General features: G+C 39.8%; 1 protein-coding gene across 5 annotated transcripts; it reads right to left on the bottom strand.

Moving 5' to 3' along the window:
* Positions 1-442: 442 nt before the first annotated feature.
* Positions 443-24835, bottom strand: LOC5511787 (ras association domain-containing protein 4). 5 transcript variants are annotated; one of them, XM_048734259.1, is made up of 14 exons: positions 24743-24835; positions 16910-17193; positions 15442-15536; positions 8580-8716; positions 7913-7991; positions 6889-7074; positions 6513-6641; positions 5823-5909; positions 4635-4748; positions 4248-4299; positions 3305-3369; positions 2952-3008; positions 2224-2321; positions 443-1059 (listed from the first exon to the last, which is right to left on the bottom strand). In XM_048734259.1, the coding sequence occupies exons 1-14, from the start codon at positions 24781-24783 to the stop codon at positions 999-1001; spliced, it is 1485 nt and encodes a 494-aa protein (XP_048590216.1). In that variant the 5' UTR covers positions 24784-24835; the 3' UTR covers positions 443-998. The 5 variants fall into 5 exon arrangements, with proteins under 5 accessions (XP_048590216.1, XP_048590219.1, XP_048590217.1 ...); XM_048734262.1 differs by lacking the exon at positions 24743-24835 and adding an exon at positions 24383-24641; XM_048734260.1 differs by lacking the exon at positions 24743-24835 and adding an exon at positions 20523-20996.
* Between the last annotated feature and the right edge of the window lie 1358 nt (positions 24836-26193).

Below are 26193 nucleotides of genomic sequence, written 5' to 3'. Positions count from 1 at the left end.
GATGTGACTGATAATTTAAAGCGGATGGCATGTTAAATATCTTGAATTCTAATATATTCTTTTGTCTTTTAACGGTTGAGGTTTCTGTCGGACCTCCGGAAGTAAACTGGTGACAATGCGGCTTTAATGTGTTAAATGCTAATTCAAAGACCCCCAAAATGTATAGCTAGCTTCTATGTGACCCGGGTGAGGGTGAGGAACTACTTACCACCCTTCGAGTCATGTAGAATATCAGAAGATTTCACCACATTGGATTGGTGCAGACGAAGAATGATAATACAATAGAACAATGAGGTAATCTAGCAATCCTGTTAGGGATTACCAGTGGACTTCTACACTTCTACTTTCCCTCCCACCCACAGAAATATTTTATTTCTTAGAAGACTGGGACCCTCCACCTAACTAGTTTCTATGGTAACTAATGTAAAAAGAAATTGTCATGTTGCATTATTATTTTTTCATTTATTCATCTTGTAGGTTTATTATTTACATTTTCTTAATAATCACAGAAATAAATAAGTATGGAGTGTTGTTTCAGAATAAAACAAATTGCAAAAGGCAGAAACATGAGCACATATGATTTTATCCCACTTTGCTTGATCGATTTATAATGTGTCTTCAAGCACTTAGCTTGGAGTGGTCCCCTAGCTATCTGTGCACCCACCCCCCCCCTAAATGATACTTTGTGCCATATAAGGGGGAGGGGGAGTGAAGCTATGCTAATACCTCCTTATTCCTAGAACCAAATTCAGAGATTTGAAGCAGTAGTTTTATATATTCCATATATATCTTCATTTTTCCTGTATATCTTATCAATAATACATATGTACACATTTTAATATTACTTTTGTGACAGTCTGATAATTATCTTATTTGAAATAAATATCATAAGGCCAATCCAATAAAAAATAAACATTATAATTAATGCCTCCATTTGGCCCAAAATTTAAATACAAAACTAATATTTATCTTGTACTCTATTTAAAATTTGGAATTCTCTAGACAGCTGTGGAAATTTCTGAAAGATGTTCCTGCAATTTTTCACGATAAAGTGCATACCTGCAAAACAGAACCAAATAAAGATTAAATCTATTGGAGTATGAAAATTCCATTTAAAGTAGTTGACCTTCAAAACTATTTTCAATCACAAAATCTGGTAAACAACGTTCATTTCCCTATCATATTCTCATCACAAGAGAAACCTGTATTTTTTAAAAAACAAAAATTCTCTTTTTACCTGAAATCTTTCAACTTTCAGACTTACTATCTCAAGTCAGGTAGTATGGATGTTCCTATTGTAGGGGAAGGGAGGAGGGGGGGGGCAAAATCCGAAAAAGTGGACCTAATTTTTCCAGGGGGAGTTCTCTGATAAAAATCTGACCACCCCCGAAAGAATAAAAAGGGATTTTGTTTATTCCCTTGCATTTGTTTTGTCTACAAATAGCATGTCTATTGAGGACTGAAAGTGGACCTTCAGCCATTGTGTGTGTGTGCAGGGAATACCCCCTGGGAAAAGGCCTGAAAATCATAAAATCTCCAGGGGAGCAGATCAATACAGCCTGGCATACCCCTTCCCCCACCCTCTTTGGACATCCTGTCACCCCCCCTGGCACATACTGCTGGTACCCCCCTTGACACTCCACCCACTTAATACAGCCTGGCAGATCCCTTCCCCCACCCTCTTTGGACATCCTGTCACCCCCCTATCACATACTTCTGGTACCTCCCTTGACCCTCCATCCCCTTAATACAGCCTGGCATCCCCCTTCCCCCACCCTCTTTGGACATCCTGTCACCCCCGTGGCACATACTTCTGGTACCCCTCCTTGAGACTCCACCCCCTTAATATAATAAAATCATAAAATATCCAGGGGAGCAGAACAAGGGCTTTGCAATGTGGGGTAACATCCCTCTCCGTCTATTCTCAGAGAATTTGTATGAAAAAACTTCAGAAAGGAACAATGAATTGAGCCACACTTGAGATCTTTGAGTCAGCTCATATTATGAGCCCATGGTTCCAGGTGTATGAGAATTTATGAATAACTGCCCTGAGCACTCCCTCCCCCCCAAAAAAAGGACCCAGAAAATGAAATAAGCACCCTGTGTGCTTATTAAAATCATTGATATCATTGATAATGCATGATTCTTTACACTTATCATGAGCAAGATCATCCAATAAAAGTCAAATGACTGGAGTCACCACAAGCAAGTCAATTCTCTTACCATTCTTTAATTCTTTGTATTTCCCTCTCTTCCTCCTCGGCATACTTTTTAAGGAATGCTTCCAATACAGGGTCCGCAAAGTGGATGTACTGGGCAACCTGTGAAAAGACTCTGGTGTTATTCCAGTGAAGGGGAGTAATGATAGTGTAATATCATGGCTGGTGACATGGTGATCACAGTATTTATGGATACCCTTGGCAACTAAGGCTAGTCATAGAGAATGAGGTAATGCTGCTGATGATTGGTTAATAACTTTGGTGATGATTATATACAGTGATGATTGTAGTTGTTATAACAGATTGTGGTGATGATGGTGACAATAATGGTTGGTGGTGACGGTAATAATTGATTAATTGTGATAAATGGTGATGATATTTGGCTGTGGTAATGAATTTTGTGGTGAAGTTGATAAAAAATAGGGGGGGGGGTGATAATGGTAATGATTGCGGTGATCACGGGCGTAGCAGCCTAGCAGGCCTAGAATTATTGGGGGGCACGATACAGAAACATTACAAAGACATTGCGTGGGGGGGGGGGGGGCACACCCCTTCTGGTCATTTCCTCAGAATTTTTAAAACATTTCGGGGCACGTGCCCCCAGTATCCCAACCCCTGCTACGGCCCTGGTGATGATAATGGTGATGATAGGTGGTTGTGGTAATGAATTTTGTGGTCGTGAAGATGGTGATTAATGATGGTAATGATATCTGTGACTAAGCAGTTGATTACCTCGTGACTAATGCTATTCTCCTCCTTTGCTTCCATTATATAAATCTTTGCAGCATACTAAACAAAAACAACAAGAAAAGAACAACTTAGACCAGACCAGACTATATCAGACTAAGGTAGGAGAGGGAAAGGGGGGAGGGTATGGGGAAGACTCTGAAAATGCTTAATAAACCAAAGTAGCGAAGGCTGTGAAAAGGGGGGGGGGGCTTTAAGGGGGTGCATCTAAAAAAAATAACAATGAAGGAGAGAGGCTCTAAAATTTTAAGGCCTCCTGCCCACTCACTCCTCTTCATTCCCCCCTTAAATCATTTATGAACACTTCCTAAGAGCAGTACACAGGAAACTTGGCTCACCTCACTTGGACCCAGCAAAAGTCTACAATGGAGCGGACTCTCCTCATCTTGGAGAGCTCTTGTTGCTATAGAAAACAAAACAGAATTAGGTTTTGACTGCAACTGCACAGACAAAGGGCTTGGCCCAAGGGGTGTATACCCCCATATTTTACAAAGAATAGAAACATTTTACACCTTGTATAATAACCATGCCATCAACCCCCGTGGCAAGTCCTCATACCCACCTTGACAGCCCCCCCTTAACATAACTTGGCACCCCCTCCTCTCCACTTCCCCTCTTTGGACATCCTGTCACCCCGTGGCACATACTTCTGGTACCCCTCCTTGACCCTCAACCCCCTTGATACAGCCTGGCATACCCCTTCCCCCACCCTCTTTGGACATCCTGTCACCCCGTGGCACATACTTCTGGTACCCCTCCTTGACCCTCAACCCCCTTGATACAGCCTGGCATACCTCTTCCCCCACCCTCTTTGGACATCCTGTCACCCCCCCCCCCCCCCTGGCACATACTGCTGGTACCCCCCTTGACACTCCATCCCCTTAATACAACCTGGCATACCCCTTCCCCCACCCTCTTTGGACATCCGGTCACCCCCTGGCACATACTGCTGGTACCCCCCTTGACCCTCCATCCCCTTAATACAGCCTGGCATACCCCTTCCCCCACCCCCTTTGGACATCCGGTCACCCCCCTGGCACATACTGCTGGTACCCCCCTTGACACTCCACCCACTTAATACAGCCTGGCATACCCCTTCCCCCACCCTCTTTGGACATCCTGTCACCCCCTGGCACATACTGCTGGTACCCCCCTTGACACTCCATCCCCTTAATACAGCCTGGCATACCCCTTCCCCCACACTCTTTGGACATCCTGTTAACCTCTGGGAACATGCTGGCTGAGCGTCAGGTAAACTATATGAATTCATTTGGAACTCACATCCATTTTCATAGACAGCATAGAGATTGAATTTCTTTTGATTACTTGATATCTGGAAGAAAAGGTTTAATTAGTAATCTACTGATGATTGGAAAAATATAGGGCCTTTGCTTTATAACCTATTTTCATATGTTTGATAAGCATGTATATGAGGCTAGGGAGAACCAAGGGTTTCCAAGATGAGGCCAGGAGATGGTATAAGGGGGTAAGATATATTTGTAATTATTTTTCGGATTTATGTGAATATGAAGGAAACAGCTCAAATTTCTTGCTAATTTGGACTGTAACTCATCTCCCTTCGTAGTTCGAGACCCACCCTAAGCCTGTTCCAAGAGCGACAAGTTTTGATTTTCAAAGTGGAAAAGTGTCAAAAATTAGATTACTGACCTGATATTTGGCAAAGAGCATTTTGATGACCTCTCTTGTTTTTGTTTTGCTTGTGAGGCGGAGGTTGGTGGACGTGCCATATGGCGGTGTAAACAATGTCTTTGGAGGGGTTACCTGTGGCATCAAAATGAGTGAAACACTGGGACCTAGTTCTTACCAATTCTGCTGAGGTGCTACACATTTAAGTTTTCTAATTCTCCAAGGGCTGAAAGTTAAAGTGTCTGGGTTTTCAGATAAAGGAAGGCATAAAATTGTGCCAAAGCTAAGTGCATATAACCATATACATAACAGTGCTGCATAACAGACACAGATAGTACTGTTGAGCATCAATGAGCATGCAGTGAAAGAAAGAGGAAATGTTGATGGGGGGGGGGGGGGGTAAAGATTTTAAACATTATCGTTTTTGGTGTTGGTCACACCCAAAAGCCTTTTTTACAGTTCAATAAATTTGTATTTGGAAAGAGATTAAATTGCTTTTTTTTTCGAATTAAAATTTGTTCGTTTTTGGCATTGGCAGCCTCAGCTATAGAAATAAATTTACAAAAAATATAATCTGCAATAATTATTGCAACATTCATAGCTGAGGTTTACATGGAATATTTAACGTTTGCTTAATCTTGAATTTACACTTTTAAACCTCACTACTGTACCTCAGTGCAGTGCATGCACTGATTTGCAAACGTTCTTAAATCTTTGTATTTTGGTGGTTATATAGTGTCAATGTTAAATCTTTTTTTCATATTCAACACTTTATGAGATATTGGTTTTTATATTTATGTTGGTGATGAAGATTTCAAGTTGGACAAATCCAGAGTTTAAGTAGTTGAACACAATAACAAAAAAGCACTGTCTGCTTAATCCCTTTTTTGTTAGGAGAGTTAAATATTCTCTTTACGAAACCAAAGGATTTTCTTTGTTGGTTGCAACATTTAAAAACCAGATTTATATCATATCCTTTAGATAAGCCTGCTAGCTCGGTTCTCATTGCGGTCTATTTATAAATGTTTTCTTTTTAAATTCTATGATAAACCAAGAGAACAATGGTCACTTGGGATCAGATTTACACACTCCTGTGACCCGCTAGATTCATGCATTTTAAAATGAGAGTTGTGTAGCAGGGCTTCCCTTTAAAAATCATTTATATTAGCATAACCTTATAGATGTCTTGCTTTTATTTTTTTAGCTTACATAGTTATCAGGGGATATGGACCTCAGTTCATCCATCCAGTTATTCATATAGTAAGATTCTGGGCATGAGACAATACGCTCTTCAGTCTGGTATTTGAGCAGGAGAGAAAGAAGAAAACGTCAGTGCATGATTTTTAAAATTATTTTACCAGCACCCAGAATATAGGGTGCTGCTTGAATTTTTAGGGGGGAAAGGTGAATGCATCATGGCAGCAAAGCTGGAGCTATTATCTATCATTATCACATAGCTGTCAATTGGACAGAAATCTTGGGAAGTTTGCGAAATACAGTAGATAATTATGTGAACCCCCCATAATGTGGGTGAGTTGAAAGCTATGTTATCAAACATGGGAATTGACATACCATTATTTTCATGTTCTTTTATCTTTGCACTCTTTAAATTTAATTTTTTTTATTTTCACTCAAATTCAGGGTTAAACAAATAGTGTCAGAAATTTTATATGAGATAAGAGAATCTTATATGATGCTTTGAAGATTTCTCACGAGTAAATGCCAATAAAATTAACTAATTAGAAAAGTTGAACCTCATTATCATTAATCAATGTTTCATTTTAACCATAAACATTTTTTTATGATAGAGTAACTCCTTTATCAAATAATAAGAATACAGTATCATCAAGTGATGGAAACCAAACAAAAGGATGATACTATTTTCACCATGACTTTTACCTTAGAAGCATAATAGCTTGGAGGGAACTTCTCAGGTTTCTTCTCCCCTGATGAAGCTTCTTTGATGTTCCTGTTGGTAATGGATTTACGGCGTGCAAGAATCCTCTCAAGAGTGGTGGTGCGAGGTCTCTACAAATGTTGAAATGATAAACAAAATGAATAACTGCCCTTACAGTTACAGGAAAAAAGTTAATGTGCCATCTCTCCCACAATGATTTGATGGCTGCCATCTTTAACTCCCACCCACTGGTTTATAACTTACAACCTAAATCTAAACACAATCTTCTACATATGGGGTGCCTTAAAAAGGGGGTTACCCATCAGGCAAGACTTCTTTCATACGATGAGTGTGGTGATTAGCTGTCCCATAACTTACAATTTCATTTTCCTTGAGTCCCTGCACAGCTGTAGTAGGCTTTTTGTTACTGACAGGAGCAATTCCCTCCCCGGCCATGGTGCGTTTTCTCCTCCAGTCTGCCATGCTTGTACTTGAAAGCATAACAGGATGCTTGAGGCCCCAGTAAACACGCAGGACCCCTTCCAGAATAAGATGACCATTGGCCTAGAATGATATTAGTTTAGTTTAGCTTATTGGCTTTGTCACACAAAAATACTATGGTTTACAATAGGAAATAAACAAAATAAAGAAAATAAGAAACAATGTGACGGGAGAAGAAAACAGGGCGTAAGCCCCAATTGAAATTCTTTCCCAACAAATTACAAACAATAAAAATTCTAAAAACGAAAAATAAAAATTGAATTACATAAATTTAAGCTCTATGAAATTATGGAGGTTGGTAAAAAGCAAGTTTATCTAAATATTGAGTTGTCAGCTGATATCTGAAAGACGAAAGCGTAGTGCAAGATTTCATAAGTGAAGGAAGACTATTCCAAAGTTTGACAGTTCTAGGGAAATACAAATTCTTGTAATAATTTTGGTTGTGAGTGGAAAAAAGGCGGTAATTGTTAGGATGGTAATTTCGGGTATTGTATCGGGATGTGGCTGGAGAGAGAAGGCTAGCTAAACTAATGCTCACATCACCATTTTTTATTTTAAATAACAGAACTAGATCGGTTATGTCTCTTCGATATTCTAATGGGAGGAGCTTAAGAGTTTTCAGCCTTTCATTCCATTCCAAGTATAATATTATCTGAAGTGTACAGGGTCAAACCATGTCATCTCTGAGTCTTACAGCCTTTCAGCCGATTGAAAATAACATGTGATTATTTCAAGTTTGAAGCAAATAAAATTCTGGATTTGATCTCCAGACATTCATGCCATGCAATGCTGTCATTATAAGCATTATGGTATTTCACATTCATGTACGTTGACAAACAGTTTAGTTATAAAGTGGCTCCACTTAAGAGAGCAGACTGGCGATGCAAATATACAGACATACCTCTCTACATGCCATTTGTAAAGCCTTGCGGTTCTCAAAGTAAGTGTTGTAATGTTTTAACCTTGGGACTATCTCATTTCTGGAATAATAAAAACAACCTCAAATCAGATGATAACTTCTGTTTGCCACATTTCCATCTGTGCAACTCAAGGGCGAATACAGGGGGTGGACTGGGTGGATTTCCCCACCCCCTTTTTTTAAGTAAAAGATCTAAGATCTACATGACCTACCAAGAACCACTGGATCAGTTATAAGCCGTCTATCCGGCCATTATCCACCCCCCATATTGAAATCCTGGATCCGCCCCTGGCAACTGTCTGTCAGTTTTAATGTCTGCCTTCCTGTCTCTTGGGAAAGAGGGGCAGGGGGGAGGGAGGCGATCCTTGATCATTTACTGTAATTACCAGAGGTACAGGTAACTTTTCATATTTTCTTCATTGAGGTTTTTCACAGGTGGATCAGGCTTTTTACTGAAGGGGGAGGGGGTTGGCCAAGTGACAGGGGGGGGGAGTTATTATTTGATGTAATTGGCTTTCTGGCAGCCCAAAAGGGGAGGGGTTTAAACTTTGTACATCTGCTACAGTCTTTTAATCCTGACTCTACCGGAAGGCAGCCGTCTCTCCTCCTAGCTATGGTCTGACTGTCCGTCGTCTGTCCGACTGTATACCTAATAGCCTCTTGTTCAGCCTGTGAAAGCTTCTCCTCTCCAAGATGCTTGTGTGACTCTGTGCCACCATGGCCATACCCCCCAGGGCCAAACAGCAAGCTATAGCATGGAAGGTTACAGTAAGGAATCCCTCGATGCTGAAAAAACAACACACACAATAAGCCATAGCATGGAAGGTTACAGTGAGGAATTCCTCGATGCTGGAAAATAACACACACAATAAGCCATAGCATAGAAGGTTACAGTAAGGAATCCCTCGATGCTGAAAAAAAAAACACACACAATAAGCCATAGCATGGAAGGTTACAATAATGGTATGACTAAATGGTTAAAAAATACACAAAATATAAACTACAGCATGGTAGATAACATTATAAATTATTACTCAATGTTTAAAAAACACAATGAGTTATAACTAGCAGATTAAATATGATATCCCTTAATGGTTAAAACAATAAGAACAAGATGTCTGGTATTACATCATGAATTGATGGAATGGGATGAAAACAAAAATGAGCAAATACAGGATTAACTGAGTTTTACTTTTTGCCATTAGTTTATATAAGCAATTTATACAAAAACTCTCAAACATTATTGTAATATATTCGGATGGGCTCCCTGTGTTGTACACCATATTTGGAATGCCTCGTGGGCATGTCGGGGGTTGTTCAGAAATAAATGGAGTTCAGTTGTTGTGTTCAACGAGCTGTCTATTTCTTCGTGATGTTTTAGTCCCGAAAAACATTACATCTGGCGACGAGAACCGGATCTGTGGAACACCATGAGTGTCATCGGTCAACTAAGAGAGTTCGACCGGCAAAAAGAGTCGTTTGAAGCTTACATTGAGCGGCTTGAAAACTTCATGAAGGCGAATGGCGTGCGAAAGGAGAACGAGGTAGCTGTCTTGCTCACTGCAATAGGTCCTGAAACGTACGGACTGTTGAGGAATCTTTTGACTCCGGAAAAACCTGACACCAAGACATATAAAGATCTTGTGGATATTTTGAGTGGCCATTTGCATCCGAAACCCTTGGTTATTGCCGAGCGATTCAATTTTCATAACCGGTTTCGTCACGACTCCGAAACAGTTGCGGACTTTGGCGCCCAACTAAAGAAGCTTTCAACTCACTGTGAGTTCGGAACTTTCCAAGATGAAGCTTTGAGAGACCGTTTTGTATGTGGTCTACGCCAGGAAGCGATTCAACGGAAACTTTTAACCGAGAAAACCTTGACGTTTGCGAAGGCTTTGGAGATCGCTCAGTCGATGGAAATGGCAGAATCGAAGTCGTCGGAATTGAAGGGCTCTGGATCGTCCGGATCGGGCTGCGGTGAAGAAGTTCATCAGCTTGGAAAAAAGCCACAGAAACACAAGAAATTCACACAGAACAAGGGAGGAAAGCCCAAAACAGCATGTCATCGTTGTGGCAGTGCTGAACATGATGGTAAATCCTGTAAATACAAGAAGTATAAGTGTGATAATTGTGGCAAAGTGGGTCACCTAAAGAGAGTCTGTCAGTCCAAGGAGTGCAAGGAAACCAAGTATGTTGAAGTTTCAGTGGACAATGACCAAGAAGATGAGTCATTGGGGTTCTTTTCAACTCGTGAACCCAGCAGCAAAGCAGTGACAGTAACTATCACTGTTAACGGAAAGGAAATTCCAATGGAAGTTGATACGGGAGCTGCACGCACAGTCATCCCTGAAAAGTTGTTCAAAGAGAATTTTGGACATTTGAAACTCAAGAATGCAAGTACCTCATTAAAGACTTATTCTGGAACAGTGTTACCTTTAATTGGTGAAACCGAAGTTCTAGTTGAGTACGAGGGTCAAAGTGCCAAGTTGCCTCTGATTGTGGCAAAAGTTGAGAGCAAACCAGCTATTCTGGGTCGTAATTGGCTCAGTGTTGTTAAGCTGAACTGGGAGCACCTTTTTAGTGTTTCTTCTTCTGATTTAGTTCATGAACTGACTGCACGGTTCAAGGGTGTTTTCGGTACGGGCCTGGGCAAAATCAAGGAGTTTCAAGCAAGAATCAATGTGCAACCTGAGGCCACGCCTAGGTTTCATAAGGCTCGCCCCGTGCCGTATGCCCTAAAGCCAGCAGTTGAAGCAGAGTTGGATCGCATGGAAAAGGAGGGGATCGTGACAAAAGTGTCCCATAGTGAGTGGGCTGCCCCGTTAGTGGTCGTCCCTAAGGCAGATGGTGGTGTTCGTTTGTGTGGAGACTACAAAGTTACGGTGAATCCAGTTTTGGACGTCGACCAATACCCTCTGCCTAACCCTCAAGATTTGCTCAGTGCTCTGGCAGGTGGTACCAAGTTTTCTAAACTTGACCTCAAGCATGCATATCAGCAACTGCCTCTTGGTGAGGAGTCCAAGAAGTTCCTCACTGTCAACACCTGTAAAGGGCTCTATCAGTATAATCGGTTGCCTTTTGGTGTCGCAAGCGCACCTGCTGTATTTCAATCTACTATTGACACCATTCTCAAGGGCATTGATGGTGTTGTTTGCTATATCGACGATATTTTGATCACTGGAAGGAATGACCAGGAACACAAAGCAAGATTAGAGGCGGTGCTGGAAAGACTTGAGAAATACGGAATTTCTCTCAAGTTGTCGAAATGCAGTTTCCTGGAGGACAGGGTCGGTTTTCTCGGTCATGTCATTGATGCCGAGGGTGTCCACCCTTCACCAGAGAAAGTTCGGGCTGTTGTGGATGCTCCTGCGCCAACTAATGTTACCGAGTTGAGATCTTTTCTGGGTATGTTACAGTACTACGGAAAATTTCTCCCGAACTTGTCAACATTGCTGCACCCGTTAAACAACCTCCTGCGGGACGGGGTTGAGTGGTCATGGCTGCCAGAATGCGAGCAAGCCTTCACCTCTGCAAAAGAGCTCCTGCAATCAGCGAAAGTCCTAACTCATTATGACGTCAATCTTCCAATTAAATTGGCTTGTGATGCATCACCCTATGGCATTGGAGCCGTTATTTCACACGTTATGCCAGGAGGCGAGGAGCGCCCCATTGCTTTTGCCTCAAGAACCCTCACTGGTAGTGAAAAGAATTATGCCCAGCTAGAGAAGGAAGCCCTGTCCATTATTTACGGAGTTAAAAAGTTCCACCAGTTTTTATATGGGCGACGATTTATTCTGGAGACCGACCATAAACCACTCCTAACAATCTTAGGGCCAAAGTCGGCAATTCCCACACTAGCTGCGGCTCGTCTTCAGAGGTGGGCTTTAATTTTAGCATCCCACCAGTATGATGTCGTTTACCGTAAAGGTGTCGATCACAGCAATGCGGATGGGCTGTCCAGACTTCCTGTTGATAAGCCTAGAGTTTCCGAGGAAACTGAAATTTATCATTTCAGTTATGTGGATGACCTACCTGTAACGGCAAAGGACATTGCTATGGAAACAAGAAAGGATTCTGTGTTAAGCAAGGTACTTCATTATGTGAAAAGTGGCTGGCCACAGCAGACACAGGAGGAGGAATTACGTCCTTATTTCAATCGTCGATTGGAACTGTCTGTGGAACAAGACTGTGTTCTCTGGGGTCTGCGGGTCATTATCCCAGAGGCATTTCAGGAGAAAATCCTGCATGATCTTCACGCAGATCACCCAGGTATGTGTCGCATGAAGTCTCTCGCACGCAGCTACCTGTGGTGGCCAAAGCTCGATCAGGCTATCGAGAACATGGTGCACAATTGTGAGGCCTGCCAGTCTGTTCGTAAGCAGCCTGCCACAGCACCTTTGATCCCATGGAAATGGCCTGTTAGAGTTTGGCAACGAGTGCACATGGATTATGCTGTTAAAGACGGAGTGAACTTTTTTGTTGTTGTCGATGCACACTCAAAGTGGCCTGAGATTATTGCTACATCTTCCACTACTGCACCCAAGACCATTGAAATGCTGGCTGGTCTATTTGCATCACATGGATTACCAGAGGAGATGGTCTCCGATAACGGTCCACCGTTCATTTCTAGTGAGCTGGACATGTTTATGAAAAGTAATGGAATACGGCATACACGGGTCCCTCGCTATCATCCCGCTTCTAACGGGGAGGCGGAGAGATATGTTCAAACTCTCAAGCAGGCGTTACTTACCAGCAAGTTTGATCAGGGGAAATCGCTACAGCAACGGCTGTCAAGTTTTCTGTTTTCGTACAGGAACACGCCCCATACGGTTACTGGGCAGACACCTGCTGAGTTGTTCTTGAAGCGTAAGCCTCGCACATGTTTGGCATTGCTTCAGCCCAATCTGGCCCAGCATGTTGAGGAGCGTCAGATGAAGGAAAAGCAACAGCATGATGGTGGCCGAACAAAAACTCGTGAGTTTCTTCCAGGAGACATTGTTTAGTTCGTAACTTCAGAGGAAAACACAAGTGGGATAAAGGAACAGTGATCTTGAGAATCGGTCCCCTAGCATACCAGATACGTATTGGAGGACGAATGTGTCATGTACATGTTGATCACCTTCTAGCAGCTGGTGATGCGGAGCACACATCCCCACCAACTACAGCTACAGCTATGACTGGGAGTGGCTTTGTTTTGCCCTCTACTCCAGTAGTGTCCTCTAAACCCATTCTTCCTGAGCCTGAGGTTACCCCTCTACCTGAAGTCTCACCTAAATCTTCAGAGACTGTTGTTCCTACATGTACAACTGAGTCACCACCTGACGTGGCCTCTACACCTGTGAGGCGTTACACAAGGCGTACCCCTAAACCTGTAGTACGTCTGGACTTGTAAAGAGACTATTAGATGTATTTAGCTCTCTAGTCATTGACATTGTTTACATGTTTGTAGCTAGTTCATTCCAGGAACGGGGAGATGTAATATATTCGGATGGGCTCCCTGTGTTGTACACCATATTTGGAATGCCTCGTGGGCATGTCGGGGGTTGTTCAGAAATAAATGGAGTTCAGTTGTTGTGTTCAACGAGCTGTCTATTTCTTCGTGATGTTTTAGTCCCGAAAAACATTACAATTATGAATGTATTTTACATTCACAATATTGTCCTTGGCATTTTCAACCTGAGAGGCAAGCGCCATTATTAATGTCATTATTTGGTAATATAAATTACCCCACCATGGCTAGACATTTTAAAACAAAGTTATATTATCAAACACTTGACATTATTTTATAACCACCATAAAAACAGCTCAATTGTAAATAAATATTGTATATTCGAGCCCAAATTGGTGCTTTTGAAGCACTGTTCATTTAAAATAACTAACAAAACCTCAGTCTGGATCATGTCAAACTGCTATTGGAAAAAGCCATCTAAAACAAATTATACTTCCTCACACACCATCCATGTTGATAAAAGATGTGGAACTGATTTCTGTAGAAGGACAAACAAATCTGCTTCCATATCTGGAGATTTCTCAAATATCAGTCAAAAGAACAAGACCATAGACCACATGGTAAAATACATTTAGTGGGAAGAAAGGCTAAAAATAGATAGTGATGTCATCTCTGATTAAGCTCAATGTAACAAATTCTTACACAAATAAAAGCAATAAAATTAAAGTTATCATTACCTATAACTCAATGAAATGGTGAAACTTAAATAAATAACGTTTTCTTTGTAAAAATAGAGGAAATAATTACATAAGTTTATCAGAAAATATTAGTGGTTAGTTTAGTGGTTTGGAAGAAAATATGAATTGTAAATTATATTACTGTCAATCAATCTATAACAATCCTCAGGTAATGAAATGAGACAAAAAGTTTGGCTATTTTGGTGAAGTGATTCAAATCTTTTTACATGATACTCCACGTTATGAAAATAGAGATGCATTAAAACAACCTTAGTTACACTTTAAAATTAGAAATATTTTTTTTTCAATAAAACATCGTTAAATATTTGGTATTAAAAGTGAAAAAAATTAAAGCATTTAAGTAAATAAAAACTAAAAAAAAGAATGATCATCGTTTCTTTGATAAAAAGTTTCATCCATTTTGTAGATAAACATAAAAAACATGCATTACTAAAGATTAATTATAGAGTGTCAAATTTGCATTTATATTGAACAAACTCAACAAAAATAATATAATTTATTTAATAAAATGGACTGATCCATTTAGTTTAATTAATCTAGAAATGTAGATGAACATAATAAAACATGCAAACTAAACATTAAGCATAAAATGGTCAAATTTGCAGTAATACTGAGCTTATCAGAGGCAAAACATGTAAATAACTCAGATCAGAATTGGTCTAATATCGGCATTTTCCACCCAGTACTTATATTGACGAATGGATTAAAACCAACATGTTATGCGGTTGTTATTAACAATGCTATCATGATAAAAGTTATACATTTTGTGTATAAGTACAGTGAGTATTTTTTTCGCCTTGGGGGCTCAAGGGTACAGTCACGACAATACTATTTCACATGAAAACTAAAAAATCGGGGATAAAAGCGGTTTCGAAACAGCTAAGATGAAGAATTACTGTGAGATAAAGGACCGATTTAATTTTGGGTTTCATCTTATGAGACCCCAATGAAATGGATTGTCGGAAAATATAATGTGTTGCTGGGTTTATTATCTACATGAGCTTGTTTTCTCTGTTGTGTGGAGCTAATACATAAAACAAATCACTTTCTTTTGTAAACAATGTTGCAGCTGTAATCAGGAGAAATCACTTTCAATTATTCGATCGCTTGTTCTATTATGAGATCTGTGATCGGTTCACTACGATCTGTCTCGAAACTCACCGATAAAATGTAAACACAAACCTTTCAAATGACTTGTCAGTCTCATTCAAGTGTAATAGCATTTCGACCACTATTTCATAATAGCATACACCCTTGAAGTGGAGAATAAAAAGGAAATATCAGTTGATTGCGCTATAACTTACCTCTGAATGTTGGCCCGGGTTCAGCCGTTTACCACATTCTTCACAGCGCAAACAGCTTGGATGCCAAACCTTACCGAGTGAGTTCTTTTGCTCAGCTACAGAAAAACACAAAGCTTTTAGAAACGAATACAATTTCAATTCCCTCTTTGCAGAAGGACTAATCTATCATCTGAGTTGGTTATGCTTGCGTGTTTTTACGGAGCCGTGCCAAAGAGATCGACTTTGTGGTTCCGTTTGAACCTTGGTATGAATGGCGGGCAATCACGCAAAAACAAACTCACCAAAATAAACTAGTTTGCCACATTTGTGACACTCAGACATTCCTACAGAAGATCTTGTAGTGTGTTAGACGTTAGCGATCCAATGTTAGCGATATACACATCAATTTTTTGCATATGTGATTCTAGAGTCATAACAAGGCTTGAAATGTTAATCGTGAAACCTGCTGATGACGTCACGGTGTTCTGCGTGGGGAGGGGTAGGGGTCAAGACTTGCACACTGTAGGTTTCTATATGATATTTTATCATATGTGAAATGTTTACTACATTTTAAGTATTGATTTTAACGCGGGAATTACGAAGCATGTGGAATTTTCAAATTGAAGGAGGATAGGATAGATTGTATGCTAAAATGCCCGTAAAAACGTCAATTGACGTTTGCAGAACGGGCTGTGAAACACTTCTCTGAAATGCGTGAAAGACCTAAATCGTAAATACAGGTATAAACAATGCAAAAGAATAAATTATTGGTGGTGTGGCTCTTGTGGTCGCGAAAGCAAAAAGAAAACTATAACCATTATTTGTATGGGAATAACAAAATAAATTTAAAGAATGATATGGAAAGAATATACGGCTGTAAACGGTTCATGGAAATGATTGTTTCGTTGCGATTTCAAAATAAACTATAGAAGAAAAAAAAACCTGTTAGGGGTGGTATTAACGGGGATAATGTATTGTTTTCTTACGACGTTCTCCTTTTATACAGTGGTATGAAAAAAGTTTTTTTTTCTTTTTTTGTGATGAAACAATATCATGGTAAGAAACACATATTATAATAGCTTTGGCTTGAACATAATTTTTGATGTCCAATAATCAATAATAATTAGAAGAAATTGATTGATGAAGTTGAGCCTTTCGGGCGGCCATTTTAGTCACCGGACAAATGCGCATTCCTTTCAATAAGATGGCTTCGGAAAAATGAATGGAAAGAAAATAATCTTGAACGACGGAAAGATGAACTGGAAATTTGGTGTCCCTTGAATGGAGTGTGTTGGATTGATGTTCCATTTTAATAAAGTCGCGTTGTATAATGATTGTACTGTTTACAGTATTCATGTAGCTCCCAGTTCTAGTGAATTAGAGTAATTGCAAAAGAGGGGCAATTCCATTCAAATTACCGAAATTCCAAAAAAGGGCAAAGTAAAGGGGGTCAAATGTGATAGAAATTTTGTACAGAAAAAATTCTTACATTTAGACTGGAACGACTTGCTTCGGTTGACCTTGGCCGACTTGGCACGTATCTCTTTCGCCTTCTCTTGACGTCTCTCCCCTTGTAGAGTCGACGACCGTACGAGGCGAGGCGAACGAGGTAGGCGAGGCGAGCGAGACAGGGCAAAAAGAGGTTTTCTCTCGAAGCAAGGTGAATTCGGTGCGCTGCGAGACTTGAATCCTCTCGCTTCTGGTGGAGGCATGTACTCAGTACTCTTGGGGCCAGGTTTACCACAGTGCTCGTGGTATATAGATGGCATTTTACTGCGGAAGAGATGAGATTCCATGTCGTCAAACTTTATGCAGCTAGATCTCTACTTATTACTTATAAATGAGTTATTGTGTAACACTACAAGTGTCATCTCGCGGTACATGTGTTACTAGCCGCAAAACGCCAGGAAACAGTTTCAGGTTTCATAAACAATTTAATCAGTAGTCGAGCCAGGGGGAGGTTCGATTTAGGGGTTTTAAACCCCATTCTCTGTGACTACCAAGTGAAAATGTAATGTTCAAAAACGAGAATTGCCCTTTTGGGAGCAACGTCGAAGCAATTGCAAATCACATTCACATTACTCCATCGGCTCAGGTGATATCGTTTTAAATTTGAGCAGCAACTTGCGTCTATGACGTCTACCTAAGAAAATCCTTCCTCGTCGATTCAACTATAACTAATTCTATATTCAACTATAACTAATTCGAATTTACTTTTAACGGGCGCGTCACGCGTCAGAATAATATATTAGAGAAAAAGAAAAAATCATCAAATAGAGCAAGCGCTATTGGCTGAGTGGGGGGGGGGGGGTGTGCAGTCATACTTATCATATGGAAAAAGCAAAGTATTTGAAGATTCTAAATAAGAAATGACCCACTTTATGGCCGCCAAGGGGGGTGCGCGCGCACCCTGCGCACCCCCCTGTGTACGATTCTGCTGATGAAGTATAAAACAAAAAAAAACTAAATAAACTTTTAGAAACATCAATTCGCGCTCTAGTCACCCAGATGAAAGCACGACGAACCCAAACGAAAAAGAGTTACTTGGGGGTTTCCAACCTCGTCCGTAATCCTAATATCATCGCCTAATCGTCCTAATATTCAATATGGCGTCTGGCTGACACGAATGCGCCATATTGAAAATTACCCAAGGGACCCTGGGACGTGGTTGGGCGTGAAAAAAAAAGCGCAGTTGCGCAGTGCATCACGGGTTTTCTTTCGAAGTTATCAATTTGTACTGTCTGTATACTGTCTGATGCCCGACAAACAATCAGAATGCAGGAGAGCGGATGTGTGTATCTAGGCGATTTGCAGGCATTCGACGCTCCCATAAAGCATTGTACACTTTATTTGAACGATTTCACAGCATAGAACTAGGCAGCGGAGTAGCCAGGATTTTAACAAGAGGGTGCCCAAAAGGCATTTTCTCCTGCATTTTAGATAATGTCTCATACATTTACTGTATTTTTGGCTGCTAAAGGGGGGGGGGGGGGGGGGGGTGCCGGGCCTGTTAGGTATTTTATTGCGGATTTTAATACTTATCCATCGCTAACAGTTGGTTTCCGTCATTCAAAAATCCTTGCAGCAATGTCTTTGGCTAGCACTGGAAAGTTTTCCAATCGCGTCACCTCTCCGCAAAGCGCTGACCAATAAAAAAGCGCCAATGCCATTTGTTTGAATGACGGAAGCCAGATATCGGTTTAGCAGTTAGAAATTGTTGTCGGGGTTCGCAGAACATTGTAAACCGCAGTACACGAGTACGTCCTTTTTTTATTTCTCGTTGCTTTCTCGCTCAGAATTCAAGAAGCCAGAAATGAAAATAGATGTACTTTACTTGGCTTGGTGTCTTAGCTAACAAGTACAGTACTGAAGACAGAATAGTATATGTAAAGAGAGATTTGTCTAGACTAAAGACATCTGCCAAGCTTATCATGATTTAAACCCTCCGTAGTTAACTACCCGTGGTTTTGAGGCGATCGATAATTAGCCATAAGATACATTCACCCCATTGAAAACAGCACTGATGCTTACTGAGGTAGATGAGTGATTTGACACTAAAAAAAAACTTTGAAACCGAGTAGATTCACGTGGCGAGTCTTTTACTTTCGCAAAGACAATACAAATGGATGTGCATTTGGTAGCGAATGTAAATCTATTTCAATGACCCATTTTCTCCTACAATATAAACGGCAGATTCATTCAATCACTAAAGTATGAAGTACTGCATGGAAAGAAAATGATAAGATGTTTCAATATTGAAAATGAAAAAATTAAAACGACAGTGTTATATTTTCACCAAGTCGGATCCAAAGTTTTTAAGTAAAGTGAGTGACGTATTCAAATGCTTGGATTATAAGATCAACGTAAAACTGGCACCATCGGAAGGAAAGCGATTATGAAAATAAGTTAGTCAATTTTAAAAGGGAAAAATAAACACAAATCACTCTTTGATTACCGCAGCTAGATAAAAATGAGAACTCTTTTTCGGTTCATAATTCATTTATAGCTAAAAAAAACCTACTCATTTTCAGTTTATAAAAAAATTCATGTTTCAACTCAAAATATGACAGTGCGCTAATATAAGTTAAACATCAGCAGAACAGGTTTTTGTATTTATTGTACATTCTAACACTTCTCGCGAGTTGCTGATATTCCTAAAAACTGTTATGTTTCTAATGAGATGCTTATCAGCCTTATAAATCCTTTCTTTCTGCATTTTGAGTTTGAAAAGCAACTATAGATCCTACACCAAAGACATGGCTCAAAATTTTATAGACGTAAGAATGTGACGGATTTCCAAGATAAATTAACAAAATATGTAGGTGACATATAACTTACTATTTGAACTTATCTTAATTGGAACCATTCTTTTTAAAACTAATAATCTTTTGTGTGTCTGAGAGTGAATATATGTTGTGATGATGAGGAAAGGTATATAAGTATTACAACAATTCTAGAACCAGAGGCGATGCTAAAGACGGTGAATAAAAAGAACTAGCTATTTATATAAAATTTTGATATCGCCTAAAGTAAAACATTTTATCTCAGGTTTAAGATGATAAATCTCAATGCAGACTATTAGCATGTCGTCACGTTCGAAAAACAACGAAATATATCTAGAAAAATGGCACAAATATCGCAACCAGAAATGGAAATGAAGAAGTGGAGGAGTTCAAGGATTGTATTTAGAAAATAAATTTTGGCACTGTCTTATGCTGTTTTTTCTGTATTGTTGTCAGTTATCGGTTAAAGTGGAACATTTTATTGAGAATTCCAAATTGTCAGCTGAGTCTTCCCTCAAAGTCATTTTTTTTACCCGGTGCGCGCACGCCTAATATGTAGTATATCAGCTGATTCACAGCTAGACGTGCTAAAATACATAATTTCTTTCAACCATAAAGAAAACTAAATAATTTTTACCCGTTAAGACCCTTGGATATATGAGCATAATCCATAAATGGTGAAATATAAAATATGTGAATGAAAGGTATTTCTAGAAATATCATATGAGTTGTAAGTACAAATTATAAGGTTTTAGAGAAATGTCTATCGTCATCGATGTGTAAATATATGAACATCATGTGAAATAGAAAAATACATACGGTGTAGATCCATGATGAAGAAATGACTTCACCGCACGCAGAATATCAAGCATTTCCTCTGAGAAAGCTAGCAGTTTTGGGGAATATTTCTTGGTTCAATAGCGTCGGTCTAGTGGCGTCTTTTCTGGAGCAGCGCGCGCACGACTTCAATTCATTTCCTTTTTTCTCGGGAGAGTTCTTACCACCAGCCGAATCAATTAGTGATTTTAAATAAATATAAAAATGCTACTTTTGCGTCTAAGAAAATAGAGTGAGATATTTTCCAGCCAATCAGGTCACGCGTTATATTGAGAGGGCCTCCCATTTAAATCCAATTGGTGGAGTTTTGAGAATGAATAAGACATTGGCTGGACATATTATTGTTATCATGTGACATTGTTTACATCCGTGTGCTATCAGTGTTCTCATATCGCGTCTATAAAAGCAGCGACCAATTTCCACCACGCAAAAAAAAAAAAAAATCATTAGAATAATCAATGGAAATGTACAATGACAATATTAATAAAAAATATTGTAAGGCTTTTCGAATGGTCAGAGCTACTGATTTATATCTGTCTAAAGAGCTGTTTCTTTCACTTTGATGGTAGTTTTTGTCAAATTGGCAAACGCGCGGGAAATCTCAGCGCGTGGCGTCGTTTCCACCATCTAGGGTCTACAAACGAGCACGAAATTAAGATCTAAAATACATCCTATAAAGGAAAAATGGAAAAGCTAAATGCAAAACTATAGCCTGTGTTAGATTTGCTAGCTGAGAGCACTCTTAATGTTATATTGTTGCATTCTTCTATAGGTTTTGAATAAAAGAATAGAGACAATTATTGTCAGAATGTGAGGATGTACCACTTCATCACCTGTTTCAACAGGTGTCCTAAATATGGTCTCTAACAAACTCGGAGAAGTCGAGATTTGAATATGGAAATTAAAATTTCTTTGCGTGTTTTATTAAGAGACGCCAAGGTAATATCACGTTTTTTTATTTTAAATGTTGTAGTATATAATTTGCGCTTGCTTCAAACTCGCTGCCTATCAGCCCAAAATCTCATTTATAAATTAAGAGAGTCTATTATTCGTTTTCACATTGTTAGATATCATTCGAAAAGCGTAATTTCTTTCTCAATGTTTATTTTTATTCAATTAAAACTTCTCAATTCAAAAACTAAAAAAAATGATTCTCAATCCAAAAACTGACAAAAGATTCTCAATTCAAAAACTGATAAATGATTCTGTGATAACATCTAAGACAAGCGTTTTCTGCACGCCCTATGCGGTAGAACCCTCACCTGTACCGTACCGCGGGGGGGGGGGGGGGGGGGGGGGGGGGGGGGGGAGGGGGGTCAATCAATCAATCAATCAATCAATCAATCAATATATTTTATTTGGTACCCTTATACATGATTATATATCAGGTGTTTTTCCAAATAGTTAAAATAAAAAGGAGGTTGTCATTATCCGTGGTGTGCATTTATTCTTTTAGGCATTCAAATCTTTTTCTTGTGCAGTCAAAAATATATTTTGCAGTTTCCCTGTTAATGATCTCGTTTCTTTGATCCATGGTAATAATAAAAAGGAAAGCTCTTTCAGATGTCATTGCATTTAAGTTGATATTAGTTTTGTCTTTGATAACACTATAGTATGCCTTTCTAATCGCGTTGTATGTAGGGCATTTTACAAGAAAGTGTTCTTCGTTTTCTATTCAATTTTTGCAAATCGTGCACCTCCTCTCATTTGGGGGCACATATGGTTTGGCATGTCTACCTGTTTCGATGGCCAAATTATGATTGCTTAGTCTTAATTTTGTGACGGCAATTCTGTGTTGTTGAGGTGGATGTGCACCTCACGCTCCCAGTATTTCATGGCTCATTTCGACCCCTCTTTACTACCTCTCTAACACTTTATAAACATTCAAGCATTCAAGGACTGCTCTGATAGGAATCCACACGTGTTGACGTGACATACAGCACTCGCGATTTATACGGGGCCATTTGCGGCCGACTTTAGGCCTTTCGCGGGTAATTGTTTTCGAAAATTAGTTCAAATTGAAACTTGTTTAGTTGCCCCTTAAAAGCGTGCGATAGATCTGATCTTTGGCGATAATCACCAATGCTTTTAGTTTGCAAATTCTGAAATAAAAATCAGATATTGATATTCGGCGAGGCGTGACGCACCGTGCAAATGAAATCGCAGTTTTTAGAATTTGCAAACTAGAAGCATTGGTGATTATTATATTCGCGAAAGATCAGATCGATCGCACGCTTCGAAGGGTCTACTAAACGGGTTTCAATTTGAACGAATCTTCAAAAACAATGACCCGCGAGAAGCCTAAATACAATTTCACACCATGCAAATATCAATCGCGGTTGTTTAAAAACAACTTGATTGAATAAAGTAGTTCAAGCTCAAAGTCCCTTGAAATACCCCTACCCCCCTACCCCTTATAAACGGATCAGCATACGTATTAGCGGAAGTAATAAGAAAAAGCCCTTCCGAGAGAAATGATACTTGGAATACTCGTGTTGAATGACCCCGCCAGTGAGTAATCCTGGCTAATTGAGGTCGGTAGATCGCACAAAACACCTCCTGGCGCAATCCATCTCTAACATTCCTAGCAAATTAGTCACCACTTTAACCCTCGCTTGATATAATTGATTGCGATTATTGCTAAAGTGAGGAGTTGTTCACTCTTGTTATAATGACGCCTTTTGGGCTTATTAAAGGAGCAGTTTTCTGAATAACAGTGTTGTTTTTGTTTTTTCTAAAATAATATTAAAGTAAAGAAGTATGGTATTCAAATAAGATACATTCGCAGAGAAAGTTACATTTTGATTACCTAAATAAAAACGTGTAAATACATGAAATATTCTTAGACTTTTATGTCGCCTAGTCCGAAAAAAAGGACGAATATCAGAAGAAAGAAAATAATTATTTGGCGCTAAACTTTAAACACTTTACAGAACATGAAGTAATAAGTAATTTACCCTTTCGCTTCGGGTCTTATCACGAAATGCTATTCTATCACCAGGACTCGAGATGTGACCAAAAGACGTTGTTTACGTTATGCTCCGATTCTAAAATAGAAAGGGCAGCCGAGACATATAACTATAAACACCTACCCCCTGACAAGTAATTAATAATAACAACAAACTATGGTGGACAAATAAGGGCATGATCACAACACGAAGTTACCGTTGCGTAAATTATGTAAAACGTTAATGGAATTATTCCTATCACTAAGTGGCAAAACATTTTGGAATTCTTTTAAGTATATATAATTGTAAATTGCGTGATTATTTGTTGTATCGAAACTTTTAACCCAACATCTGATAAGATACTTTGGGCATAAATCCAGACAATATATTTTTATCAAAGTAAAAACTTCCACAAAATACCGTGCTGTTTCCTTTGGATTAATTTAGGCTGAAGCTGGGATTTTTTTTAATGTTGAGCTTTAACAAAGTGATATTAATTCATTCATTCAAACATTAGTATCAGTATGAACCAAATCCTTGATAATGTAAGGGAATTTTGCGATAAAAACCCTTTATAATCTGAAACTTATTCAATGATCATTGCCTTTGTCGTTCTTTTGCTTAAAGGGCTCTCTTTGCGTTATTGTATCTTTGACTAGGATAAATCAAATCCGCGAAAATTGTTCACATGCGTGAGCAGAAGTATAAGCGTTTTCCTCATAAAAGGCCAATCAATTGATAACTTCATTCATTAGGATTTGGTGCGGGGGTGAGGGATCCCATCATTGCTTATCGTGCAAAAATTCCGAGCTATTATTCATTGTTACCTTCGAGTCTTGGGTATCTCATTGAAGACTGATAAAAGCCTAGATCTATAGTACTGAAATAACAAACCTTGAAGTTCTCACTTGACTTGAATGGGCAAGAACAGTGCTATGTTCTTTCTCGATCTGCGTCCGCCTTCGATCCTAATCGATTAAAACCTCCTAGGTGCCAAATACTCGCGAATTCTGACCGAGATTGTACAGCACACGTCGAATGAGATCCGCTCGCACAAGGTTATTCATCTAATATTCACGTAACAAAAGGAATAACACGGCTGACTTGAACAGGGCCCCTTCACGAGTGAGCGAACAGACGAAAGTATAAGTGCAACACAAGCAGCGCGTGTTACACCGTGACGTCATACAATCCTTCTTGACTGATAGGGTTTCTAAATCGGGCCCTGAATAAACCCTTCATTACGAGCCCTACCTTGTCTCAATCTTGCTCCTCCATTTTCGGTAGTTTTCCATATTGATTTTAAGCTTGCTTGATTTGAATTCGTAAACACGAGACTTGTGAGATGGATGATCGCTTGACATGAGGTCACGCAAAGGATCTTTAGTGCTGATACTGATAAAACTCAAAATAGATTGCGGGACTCCTGTGTGTTGATTCGCTTGGTACGACTGCTAGCAGAGCGTTCTCCCTGCCGAGACAAACAAACGAGACCGCAAAAAGAACAGAAACGCAACACAGTTAAGTAAACGGATAGAAATAAACAGGAAGAAAGCTCTGCTAGGTATTCGCTTGGCGTTGAAGGCGATGCACAAAGGCTTACATTTACTCGCGGTGCGCAAAGGCTTACATTTACTCACGGGGCAGAAAGGCTTACATTTACTCACGGTGCGCAAAAGGCTTACATTTACTCGCGGTGCGCAACGGCTTACATTTACTCACGGTGCTCAAAGGCTTACATTTACTCGCGGTGCGCAAAGGCTTACATTTACTCACGATGCGCAAAGGCTTACATTTACTCACGGTGCACAAAGGCTTACATTTACTCACGGTGCGCAAAGGCTTACATTTAATCACGGTGCACAAAGGCTTACATTTACTCACGGTGCTCAAAGGCTTACATTTACTCACGGTGCGCAAAGGTTTACATTTACTCACGGTGCGTAAAGTCTTACATTTACTCACGGTGCGCAAAGGCTTACATTTACTCACGGTGCGCAAAGGCTTACATTTACTCACGGTGCGCAAAGTCTTACATTTACTCACGGTGCGCAAAGGCTTACATTTACTCACGGTGCGCACAGGTTTACATTTTATTCACGGTGCGCAAAGGCTTGCGTTTACTCACGGTGCGCAAAGGCTTACATTTACTCACGGTACGCAAAGGCTTACATTTACTCACGGTGCGCAAACGCTTACATTTACTCACGGTGCTCAAAGGCTTACATTTACTCACGGTGCGCAAAGGCTTACATTTACTCACGGTGCGCAAAAGGCTTACATTTACTCACGGTGCTCAAAGGCTTACATTTACTCACGGTGCGCAAAGGCTTACATTTACTCACGGTGCGCAAAGGCTTACATTTACTCACGGTGCACAAAGGCTTACATTTACTCACGGTGCGCAAAGGCTTACATTTACTCACGGTGCGCAAAATCTTACATTTACTCACAGTGCGCAAAGCCTCGATTACTCACGGTGCGCAAAGTCTTACATTTACTCACAGTGCGCAAAGCCTCGATTACTCACGGTGCTCAAAGGCTTACATTTACCCACGATGCGCAAAGGTTCACATTTTACTCACGGTACACAAAGGCTTACAATTACACACGGTGCAAAAAGGCTTACATTCACTCACCATGCGCAAAGGCTTCCACTCATTAGTCACGGGGCGCAAAGGCTTACATTTATTAGTCACGGTGCG

This window comes from Nematostella vectensis, chromosome 11 (assembly GCF_932526225.1).
Source record: "Nematostella vectensis chromosome 11, jaNemVect1.1, whole genome shotgun sequence".
Lineage (NCBI taxonomy): Eukaryota > Metazoa > Cnidaria > Anthozoa > Actiniaria > Edwardsiidae > Nematostella > Nematostella vectensis.
Note: the sequence above shows the minus strand (reverse complement) of the source record. Positions and strands in the feature narration are given on the sequence as shown.